This window comes from Erythrolamprus reginae, chromosome 11, assembly GCF_031021105.1.
Source record: "Erythrolamprus reginae isolate rEryReg1 chromosome 11, rEryReg1.hap1, whole genome shotgun sequence".
In the NCBI taxonomy this organism is placed as follows: domain Eukaryota; kingdom Metazoa; phylum Chordata; class Lepidosauria; order Squamata; family Dipsadidae; genus Erythrolamprus; species Erythrolamprus reginae.
The window spans coordinates 2,073,693-2,085,000 of record NC_091960.1 but is presented as its reverse complement, the minus strand read 5'-3'; the positions used below and the strand labels follow the sequence as shown (position 1 = coordinate 2,085,000).

Genomic DNA, 11,308 nt, shown 5'->3' with positions numbered 1-11,308 from the left:
ATGGAACATTCCAGCCAAGGTAAAATTGGCTGTGTCTTATTTTGCCCTTGTTTCCTTCTGAGAAACATAATCCTCCCCTGATTTATCACTAAATGCTATGTCGTTGTTATCATTAATCTTATGTTATTGTGGCCGTTAAGTCGAGGACTGCCTCGACTTAGGACAATTGAGCCCAACATTTCTGTTGGTAAGTGAGACGGTTTGGTGAGTTCTGCTCCAATTTAGCCCTTTCTTGACCTTAGTTATTAGGCAAATCACTGCAGCTGGTCAGTTAGTGACAAGGTTGTTAAGTGAATCCCACTGCCCCATTGACCAGGCGTATGCAGCCACGCGAGCAGTCATGGGCTTGCCCAGATGTGCCCATATCTCTCCAACACTCCGCGGACTGCATTGGCTGCCAATTGGTTTCCAGACACAATTCAAAGTGTTGGTTATGACCTATAAAGCCCTACATGGCATTGGACCAGAATACCTCCAAGACCGCCTCCTGCCGCATGAATCCCAGTGACCAGTCAGGTCCCATAGAGTCGGCCCTCCCCAGGTTCCGTCAACTAGACAAAGTTGTTTGGCCGGCCCAAGGGGAAGAGCCTTCTCTGTGGGGGCCCCGGCCTTCTGGAATCAGCTCCCCCCAGATATCCGTACTGCCCCCACCCTCCTTGCCTTCTGCAAGAGTCTTAAAACTCATTTGGCCAGGCTTGAGGCCATTAGATTCTTGCCCCCTGGCCAATGAACGTGTTGAGAGAAAGTTGATCGAATGGGAAGGACTGTTTTTTTAATGGTTTGGGGTTTTTTAGATTTTATATTTAATTAATTGGATTTAAGATGTTATACATTGTTTTATTATATAGAAACATAGAAGATTGATGGCAGAAGACCTCATGGTCCATCTAGTCTGCCCTTCTACTATTTCCTGTATTTTATCTTACAATGGATATATGTTTATCCCAGGCCTGTTTAAATCTAGTTACTGTGGATTTACCAACCACGTCTGTTGGAAGTTTGTTCCAAGCATCTATAACTCTTTTGATCAAATAATATTTTCTCACATTGCTTCTGATCTTCCCCTCAACTAACCTCAGATTGTGCCCCCTTGTTCTTGGGTTCACTTTCCTATTAAAAACACTTCCCTCCTGAACCTTAATTTAACCCTTTCACATATTTAAATGTTTTGATCGTGTCCCCCCCTTTTCCTTCTGTCCTCCAGACTCTACAGATTGAGAAATATGCCACTCTGCATCCAGCAAAGGTGCCCGGTTTGTGGCACCTGCACAACCACAATGTGTGTTGTGTCTTTTTTAATTTTTTCCTTTCTGCAGAACCTGGCCCTTGGGGGGTGAGCGTGGCCTTCAAGTGAACCAAGGGGGCCTCACCTTGGTGAACTGGTGCACCCGATAAAGACCCCGCGGCTCTTTCCCGGTTTCGGTTTCCGCTCGGTAGCAGGTGCTGGAACACACTATCCTGGCCAAGAGAGAGAAAAAAGGATGATTGATCTTGTTGGGTGGTGCAGATCGGGCCTTCCCACCCACCCGCCTCGCAAAAATCTGTTGGAAGTTTAAAAAAAACCAACCCCCAACCCTGGGAAATCTAGCCAGCCAGAAGGGCAATTCCGAAGGTGTGAATACACAGCAAGTACAAAACAACTCACCTAACGGGCATATCCTTCAAAGCTACAGCGTGGTCAGCAAAATAACCTGGAGAAGCCAACACCAGAAAGAAAAGGGACTGATAGAATATTTGTAGCTCGGGGGGCAAACTGTATTTGGGGGGGTGGGGGTGTCTCTTGAGGTTGAGGGTCTTCTCGTAGACCTCTCAGGACCCAACTAGGGAACGTTATCAGTGCCAGAAGACGAGCAATCAAATAATCCACAAGGGTAAAGAACAGCTTAATCGAGGAATCGCCTAGAACATTCCCATCGGCCCTGCAGGGGGAGCCACTGGAGTGTAAAATAGACAGCAAGCCCTTCTAGCACTGATGTTGTTACCTAGTTGGGTCATGAAACGTCTGCAAAGAATTTAGCATTTAGACTTATATAACCACTTCATGGTGGTTTCACAACCCTCTCTGAGCAGTTTACAGAGTCAGCCTCTTGCCCCCAACAATCTGGGTCCTCATTTGACCCACCTGGGAAGGGTGGAAGGCTGAGTCAACCCCCTCCCCAATTCATCTCAGGCTGGGACACCCCCCTGCTTCAACCGTTACCTGCAATGCCGACCTCGGATGTCCCTGCCAAGTTCAGGTCCTCAAACCGGGAAGGGTCTATGCTGTATAGCAGGGAGGACTGGACTTCCGGTGGCATGCCACAGCCTTCCTGGTAAAACAGAAGACGCTGATGATGTTACCTAGCTGGGCCGTGAGACGTCTACACATATCCACTTTTGCTTGTTATTTTGCTTCCTTTGCCCCCCACCCTTACTCACCTTTTCGGGATAGCATTGCAGCTATGATTATATTTGGTTTTAGAAGTGAATAGTTGACAAAACAAGTAATAATTGCTTATAGTTTGCTGTAACTCCTTTGCTTGTTTGCTTTCCTGTTTTATTATTAAACCCACAGATAATGAAGGTGCTATTCCATCTTTATTTTAAAAAGCACAATCTTGGTTAGATATTAATTGTTTCACCTGAGCAAACTGTGTCCCCTTGAGGAAGAATTTAACCAGAACTCCAACTTTGAATTAATTGGATAAATATATTTTAACTATGAGTGATAATAAGAGAAAGGAGGAACTATAGATAACAGGCTAGTCTCTGTACTGCCAGCTGCCCGGAAATTCATTCCTATGTGAGTCAGGCTCATTGCAAAGTCTTCAAAATAAGACTCCCACATGCTTTGCTTGACAGAAAGAGGACAGATAGAAAGAGTTGAATGCACTTCCAGAACAGAAATTTGGGTTCATTTAGATTGAAGAATATACTCATATTTCCAAGAGTAGAATGTATGCTTTAAAAAGAATGAAATATATCCAGCTCCGTAGATGTCTTTATTAGCCAAAACGCGATGCAGTGGAACACAACGGAGGGATACTCACAAACACGGCTCCTTTAAGCAAATCTGGGACAGTCATAGGAATGAAACCCTGAGGGGGGAAAAGAAAGGGTTGTTAAGGACTGCAGGAATGCCTGGTGCCCCAATGCCTGTAAAAAAAAACCCCATTTTTAATTTGCTCTTAATGCAAAGGAGGAAGAAAATCAGTATTGTGGAGCGTTTGCCAATCGTTCTGACTTTTTTGCGAAGCCTCTGGGGCAGGGGTCCCCAAACTTGGCAATTTTAAGACTTGTGGACTTCAACTCCCAGAATCCTCCAGCTAGTTATTCCCACTGGAGAATTCTGGGAGTTGAAGTCCACAAGTCTTAAAAGTTGCTAAGTTTGAAGACCTCTGCTCTGGGGTAACAATCCACACATCTCAACAATGTCAAACTATTTACTAAGTCTGCACTACTATTACGCACGAATCCCAGCGACTGATAAGGTCCCACAGAGTTGGCCTTCTCCGGGTCCCGTCGACTAAACAATGTCATTTGGCGGGCCCCAGGGGAAGAGCCTTCTCTGTGGCGGCCCCAGCTCTCTGGAACCAACTCCCCCCCAGAGATTAGAACTGCCCCCACCCTCCCTGTCTTTCGTAAACTACTCAAGACTCATTTATACCGCCAGGCATGGGGGAGTTGAGATAGCTCTTCCCCCTAGGCCATTACAAGTTATGCATGGTATGTTTGTGTGTATGTTTGGTTTTATAATAGGGGTTTTAATTGTTTTTATTATTGGATTGTACATGTTGTGTTTATTATTGTTGTTAGCTGCCCTGAGTCTGAGGGGGGCGGCATACAAGTCCAATAAATTATTATTATTATTACGACTAGTTTTTTTCTCACCATTCCTATCACCCATCTCCTCCCACTTATGACTGTACGACTGTAATTGCTTGTATCCTTAAGATTTATATTAATATTGTTTCTTCATTGCTTACTTGACTCCTAGGACAATCATTAAGTGTTGTACCTCATGGTTCTTGACAAATGTCTCTTTTTCTTTTATGGACGCTGAGAGCATCTGCACCAAAGACAAATTCCTTGTGTGTCCAGTCACTCTTGGCCAATAAAGAATTCTATTCTATTCTATTCTATTCCACTCTAGTTTCTATTTCTATTCTATCCTATCCAGTTGTTTCTTGAAAAAAGCAAGAACTTTGGAACAACCAGCAGTCTTCGGAGAGGGGCGGCATACAAATCTAATAAATACAAATACAGCACCTGGATGACTGAGAGTCTCCGCAGGCATCAAGAATGAGATGCTCGAGAACCGCATACCTTTTGGATCAGCTTGGAGAAAGCGAACTGGACCAGGGCTCGCTCGAGGAGAGCACCTGCCCCGTGGAGGTAGTACGACCGTAAACCGGAAATATGCGCCAAGCGTCTATGGAGAAGAGGCGGTAGGGGGGGGAAAGTGTTTAAGAGGTTCCTAAGGGTGCAGCCAAATTAACCCTGTAGGGTTCCCTTCTCTTCTGGGTAATATTTAAATCAAGCCACATGTTTGTCTGTTTGGGTCCCAAGCATCGGAAATTATCCTACCTCTTGTACCAAATTTACTCATGTTCCATCCTAGCCAGTTTTAAACATGGACTGCACAGTTTTTTCTGACAAATGATTTCTCCAAATTTGGACATAAATCAAAGGAATCTGGCAGAGCCTTTTATGAAAGCCAATTTGACTAAGTTTGGTTTTAAATTCTTATGAGCCACAGCTTCTGCCTCTTAATCAAACACATTGGGCCCAGTTGATGCTACCAGATTCCTCATTTTTTTTAAAATCACCACAATCCAAACTGTCTTTCCTACAATGTCCATAACTGACCTAGCATATTGCACTCTCTGCTTATTTCATCAAATCATCATTAAATGAACACTGCCTCTTAATTTCAGGTCTGATTAAGAAAAAAAATCCACCTCCACCTGTCCTGTTCTCAAATTTCTATTTAGCGGATTAGCTGGAATACACTGGAGTGCAATGAGTTTTAATCCTACAATTTGGGATATTGCAATTTTTTCATACTAACCTTTGCCTTATAATATCCAGGTTTTCTCCAATTTCCAGGTGTCCTTTTACCTTGAAATCAAATTCTGTTTCCAAAACAAAGCAAAGAAGCAAAAGGCGTTACATTTTAAAACACCAGTTTCAGTGTTGCGTTGACTCTGTCAGCATTATTTTGGGCTGCCAATGGGCACTAAATCTTTTCGATGGCTTCTGAATTCCATCTCAATGGCAGTGCAGGCTATTGACTCCTCACCTGGTTTTTCACCAATTATCTCCACTACCCTGGGTTCGTTCTCATCTCCAAATTGCTATGGAAGGAAAAGAGAAGAGGTGAAGACGCAGCATTGAATATTACCAGTATTTCTGTCCAACTCAAGGTGAAAAACACCAGGCCTAAGCTAAGTGAATGGCCACAATCATTTTATAATAAAGGTTCAGGAAATTTGTGCTGCCTCACTCATGTTGTGGTTAGCTCTGGCCCAGTTCCTGCCCCAAGGACTGTGGATGTGGGGGAGACATCCACATGCTGCAGGCCTGTTTTGCCCCCGGTGGAATCTGCTGATGAAGGCTCCTCTGACCAAGAAGACATGAGTGACAGGGAGGAGAGTGTGGCAGACAGCTCAGAAGGAGATCAATTATCTAGCTCCTCCTTAGATTCAGAACAAGAGTTAATGATACAGCCACGCATGCGGAGAGCGATGCATAGGCAGCAACAACTGAGAGATTATTATCAAAGAAAATGAGGCCACCTGTGGTTGGGTGGGGCTGGGGTCATTAGTGAGGCTGCTATAAATAGCAGCCTGTGGGTTTGGCCATTGTGGAGGATTATCTGATCGTGGTGTTTCGTGCCTGCTTTACTGACTTTGACCTTTTGTGTGCTGATTTTTCCCCACTTTGAAACTAAACCAGAGCAAAGTGTGTTTCACTTTGTGAAAGAAGAAGGACTTTGAATTGCCTCCCAGCTGCAAACTAAGTATCACAGAACTGATAAGGGACTTGTACAAATTACCAGTTTGTTTGGAGACGAGTGCTCTTTGCTATACCAAAAGAGGGCTTGGTTTAAGTGAATTTTCATTATAAAGAACATTGTTTTGAATTTTCAAACGTGTGTGTGTCTGAAATTTGTACCTGTGACTTTTTGGGAGGAGTCTACCAGAGAGCCCGACAGAACAACTCATAGGAGCTTATAAGAGGAGTGGGAAAGGAGTGAAACGAGGAATCAGGCTAGAATCCCTACATAGCCACAAATGAACTAAGTCCACCCCCTACACATCCTGTTAGATTCTTCTCTGACTCCAAGCAGGTGCTAAGTTAGCTGAGAAAATAAATTATTATTATAATTATTTATTATTATTGTTCTTGCTCAGCACTAGCGGAAGTACAGGGGAAGGCAGTGGACGCGCAGACAACTGGAGTGGTCCATATGATGAACTTGTCGGTGCAGGCATGAGGGATGAACCTTAACCTGGGTGGGGGACTGTAGGAAAAGTTAGATTGACCACAGTTCGTTTCCCCCATAGCCCTGTTAATAAATTGGAACCTGGAAGGCGGCCAAGGTTTGGACTCTGATTTCTTTCTCAGATGCTTCTTGGGACGCTGACATATTGCTCGTGCCAAGGTTGCAAAAAGGGATCCCCTGACCTGTGGACATTGCAAGCGTCATCATGTGACCACGGAGATGCTGCAATGGTGTGAAAGTGTGAAAAATGGTTGACACTTCTTTTCAGTGTCATTGTAACTGCGGTCATTAAACAAAAGGGTTGGCTTTTTAGCAATCAATGGATTGCTGGACCTGATCTCCCATGCCTGGCTAGAGCCCTGGACATACCGAGATTTCCGTCTCTATTTCCTGCTCCTTACCACATCCGGATGAATCCTGTTGGGCAGCTTTAGGGCCTGCAGATAGTATTTTTCTTGCAACTCAAGTTCCTCCTGGCGTAAGGCATGGAGGCGAGCACGGGTTCCCCTCCCCTCTTTTACCAGGGCGTTGTAAACAGGTAGCTGGCGGGTGAGAGAAAGAGGGGAAAAGATATCAAAGTTGTCCAAACTCTTCTTTGAAACATCCACTGTTGGAACACCCACAACTTCTGGAGGCAAGCCGTTCCACTTGCTAATTGTTCTCCCTGTCAGGAAATTCCTCCTTAGTTCCAGGTTGCTTCACTCCTTGATTAGTTTCCACCCATTGCTTCTTGTTCTGCCTTCTGGTGCTCTGGAGAATAGGGAGTCCCTGAGATATTGGAATACTGCTATCATGTCACCCCTGGCACTCCCTAGGCCTCCGGTTCACTTCCTGCCTCCTATTTTAGAGTCTCCTGTGGCCAAATTAAGAAAATGCTAAATGTATATTTAAAGCCCTAGATTAAAATGATTCAAAATAGCAGTAAAAAAGGAAAGAAAGATACTTACCGTCTCTAAAGTACTCTCATCATGGCTTTGCTACAAAGAAAAAAACAACACCCAAAAGAATGGTTATTCATGAAACAATCCAATGTATTGATCGTGAATAATTAACTATCAACCAAGGATGTAAAGTTATTTTTATCTATTCTATAATCAATTGACATTCCAACACCTGAAACATTGATTCAATCCCTACCAGCTTTTTTTTTTTTAATGAAAAGTCCCCAGCAATCATAACTCAAACAAAAACAAAACAAGCTATCTGAGGGAAGTGGCCAGACATAGAAGTTTATTCATTTGTTAACGTATTTTCCTACAGTGAATTCAGGGGTTATGCCAGAGGGTTCGTGATCACAAGCACTCACCTTAATCTTGTACACTTCTTTCCTCACTCTCTCTTTTTCTTCGGTGAGTTTTGCAATCTCCTCTTGAACCTGATTCAGTCTCTCCCAAGCAGTAACCTGGTGGTTAGGATCCAGGAAGAAAGAAAATTACAAGAGTCCAGTAAAAATTAAACCAGATCAGTCGAAGGGAGACACCATGGTTAGGAAAATCCTCTTTCATCACACCATAGTTCTGCTAGAGCAGAAGCAATGAGAGGTTAGAGGTCTGTAGCATATAACTAATTTTACATGCAAGAAGTGAATCAATAAACCTATTTCTATATGTCCAGATTTTATTTTATTTTTTAAAAAGTGCTTATAAATGCTTCCTTATCACCTGGTTTCAATTGCTTTTAATTCAAGGCTTGAGGGGCAAAGAGAATGGAAGGATTTAACAAATATGAATGGAATTAACGGAAAATAATGTTGACCCACTAAATTTTATAATCATATAATCAGTCAAGAGGACCACTCCATTCTGTCTAGAAGTCAATGATGTTGGGGAAAGGGGAAGGAAATCGAAGGAGACCAGCAGCCAGGCGGAAGAACTCGGTGAAAGAGGCGATGGGGCGTTGTTGGAAGGTCTAGGTGGGGCACAAATCATCCAGTAAAAGATTTATGTGCTCTCTTAGAATCAACATTGGCTTAATGGCATGTAATCTGTTACTGTCTGTCTTTATCAATTGTATATGGTCTCTTCTTGTTGTTGTTATTCAATCACATCTTTGATGATTTTGTCACGGCTTAAGAGATCCCAAGCTCTTTGACTGCTACACGGTTCAAAACAACAGACAAATCCAAAGATTATCTATACTAATGTCTTTCAAGCTCAGCAACTTTAAAATGTGTGGACCCCCAAGCTGGCTGGGGGATTCTGGGAGTTAGAGTCCACATAATATTGGGGTAAATATGCTGGCTCTGTAAACCAATTAAAGAGGGCTGCAAAGCACTTTATAAGCTGTATTCCTATAGTCTGATGTTGCATGCTGGCTGGGGAATTCCGGGATTTGAAATCCACATCTTTTAATGCATGCTGGCTGGGGGATTCTGGGAATTAGAGTCCACATAATATTGGGGTAAATATGCTGGCTCTGTAAACCAATTAAAGAGGGCTGCAAAGCACTTTATAAGCGGTATAGTCTGATGTTGCATGCTGGCTGGGGAATTCTGGGATTTGAAAGCTGCACATTGTAATGTATGCTCGGTGGGGAATTCTGGGATTCGAAATCCACATATTTTAATGTATCCTGGCTGGAGGATTCTGGGAGTTGAAGTCCATATATGTTAAAGCGGCAGAGGTTAAAAAAAAAACCGCTCTCTACCGATAAAGGCGGGCGAGAGAGGTGGGGGAAGCCAGACACCCCCAGCCAGCCCGAAGCCGAGATTCCAGATTCCAGCGCTCGCCTCCGTGGGCCCTTCAGCCAAGCCAGGCGATCTCCCCCACTCCCTCTGCTTACGATCTCACGCAGGTCCGGCGCCTTGAGAGGCCCTTTGCGCGCCTCCAGGTCCCGCTCGGCCTCGCTCAGCCGCTCGCTCAGCCCGGCCACGTCGAACCGCGGCCACGACGCCCACCCTTCCCGCGCGTGCTCGTACAGGCGGCTCCTGGCGCCGCTGGAACCGGCCCGCCGAGGCGGCGGCCGGCGGAGCGATTGCCGCGACAGCGCCCGCCATAGCCGACCCACGCCGCGGCCCAGCAGCAGGGTCGCAGCCATGACAGTCGATCACATGACAGCGACGCAGCCACGTCGGGGGCTCTGAGCCAGCCAATCCGAAGCGCCGGCTGCGCCTCCGTGGTCGCCATGGCAACGGAGAAAAGGTGGCCTGAGGCAGGGGGTTCCTCAAACTTGGCAACTTTAAGACTTGTGGACTTCAACTCCCAGAATTCTCCAGCCGGCATAACTAGCTGGAGGATTCTGGGAGTTGAAGTCCACAAGTCTTAAAGTTGCCAAGTTTGAGGAACCCTGCACAGGAAGGCAAGACCTAAAACGCACGAGATTTTACACATACACAATAAGCTCCCGAAGCTCCCGTCCACTCGCCGTGAAAAACAAACACACACACACCCCCGCGCAGCCTTTTCCAAGGCTGTGCAACTGAGCCGGGCATTGCAGTTGGGGAGGGGGGGGGGTGGAGCGACGAAAGTGCGGGGCCCGGCAAAGGTTTTTCTTATTTTGAATTTATTTATTTATTTTTATTTTATTAATCAGATTTGCATGCCGCCCCTCTCCGCAGACTCGGGGCGGCTCACAGCAACAGTAATACAATGTAAACAAATCTAATATTTAAGTTGTCACGCATTTTAAAAGATCGCTGGCTGCCTCATCGATGGGCTTTGTAGTCCAAAGGGTGGCCGGGCGGGGAGAAAGGTCCCCGGAGGAAGAAGAGGCGGGGCCTCGAGGAGAAGGCATTAAAACACGCAACACACTCACAGCGCAAAAACCTCTAATCTCCCTCACCTGGGCGCGATGAGCCCCAGGTGCCGAACTCTGCTGGGGGTCGGCACGAGAGCAGCCGCGCGAGCGCCTTTCCCGCCTCTCGCCCGTTTATTGGCTGCTCCTGAAAACCCGTCCCTCGGATTGGTCGGAATGCCTCCGCTCGCCCCGAGGGCGGGGGTGCATTTAAAAAGGCGGCGGGTTTCCTCAGCTGTGTGGAAAATTAATTAACCAGCGTGGCGCGCGAAGTAGCAGAGTCCACGGCTGGCGGGTCTCTCGAGAAGGGACCATGCTGCGGGGCGCCGGAGACACCCCAAAACAGTCTACCCGGCGCCTCCGCAGCTAAAGTCCTCGAGCTCGAGGCCGGGCAGGGCCTTTTGAGCTTTTGAGGTAATTCTACCCTTGCGGGATACGGAGGGGAGTGGGGGGGGGGAGTGTGAGTTCTTTAGCCTCCCGCAGGCGAGTCTTCGGAGAGGGTCGGCATACAAATCTAGTAAATTATTATTATTAATTATTAATAGCCTAGTGTTAGATAGCACCTGTAGTAATTTTAACCCTGGGCGTGTATTCTACGGAGTAAAATGCCAGGGACAGCTGAAATAATATCTCGAAGGTGGGTTATTTAAAGGACTCCGGTTCCAGAGCTGACACAAGTTACCTCCGTCTTACCAATTGGTTTGCCTGGGGGATAATGCGAACCACCGAAGTAATCCTAGTCAAGACTCTAGTCCTCAAAAATTTTGGAAGAACCTGAGGTAATGTCAGCAGCATCTCTTTAAAAAGGACCAAATCCACCAAAGGTGTGAAAAAATAGCCTTAAAAGTAAAATTGCTTTAGGAACTGACTTTGTTCTCTGGAATAAAGTCAGTTCTTGAGGTCTGAAGTAATTTTAGCCAAAACTGAAGGTTTTAGAGTCAAATTTTGGTGGAACCCAAGGTAATTTCAGCCTTTTCCCTTTGAAAACTAGCTTCTAAGTAAAGTCTGAGATAATTACAGCCCTGTTCCTTTAAAAAGGACCAAACTACCACAGGTGTGAATAAATTAAGTTCCAAGTAAGGTCTGTGG

At 45.5% G+C, this 11,308-nt stretch overlaps 1 protein-coding gene across 2 annotated transcripts in view; it reads right to left on the bottom strand.

Moving 5' to 3' along the window:
• The window catches only part of SARS2 (seryl-tRNA synthetase 2, mitochondrial), a 16,345-nt gene extending 6,778 nt beyond the window's left edge, over positions 1-9,567 (bottom strand). Inside the window, exons 1-11 of one of the 2 annotated variants that reach the window (XR_011560236.1) lie at positions 9,269-9,549; positions 7,794-7,889; positions 7,435-7,464; positions 6,889-7,029; positions 5,282-5,336; positions 5,051-5,114; positions 4,306-4,411; positions 3,030-3,077; positions 2,201-2,309; positions 1,646-1,691; positions 1,371-1,458 (exon numbers count right to left, since the gene is read on the bottom strand). Coding sequence is in view for 1 of the 2 variants with exons in the window: in XM_070763679.1 (XP_070619780.1) it covers positions 1,371-1,458; positions 1,646-1,691; positions 2,201-2,309; positions 3,030-3,077; positions 4,306-4,411; positions 5,051-5,114; positions 5,282-5,336; positions 6,889-7,029; positions 7,435-7,464; positions 7,794-7,889; positions 9,269-9,523 (1,038 nt within the window). In the remaining variant the exon portion in view is untranslated. Of the gene's footprint in view, positions 1-1,370; positions 1,459-1,645; positions 1,692-2,200; positions 2,310-3,029; positions 3,078-4,305; positions 4,412-5,050; positions 5,115-5,281; positions 5,337-6,888; positions 7,030-7,434; positions 7,465-7,793; positions 7,890-9,268 lie in introns of both variants that reach the window. The other variant, XM_070763679.1, reaches the window with a different exon arrangement.
• Positions 9,568-11,308: the final 1,741 nt, after the last annotated feature.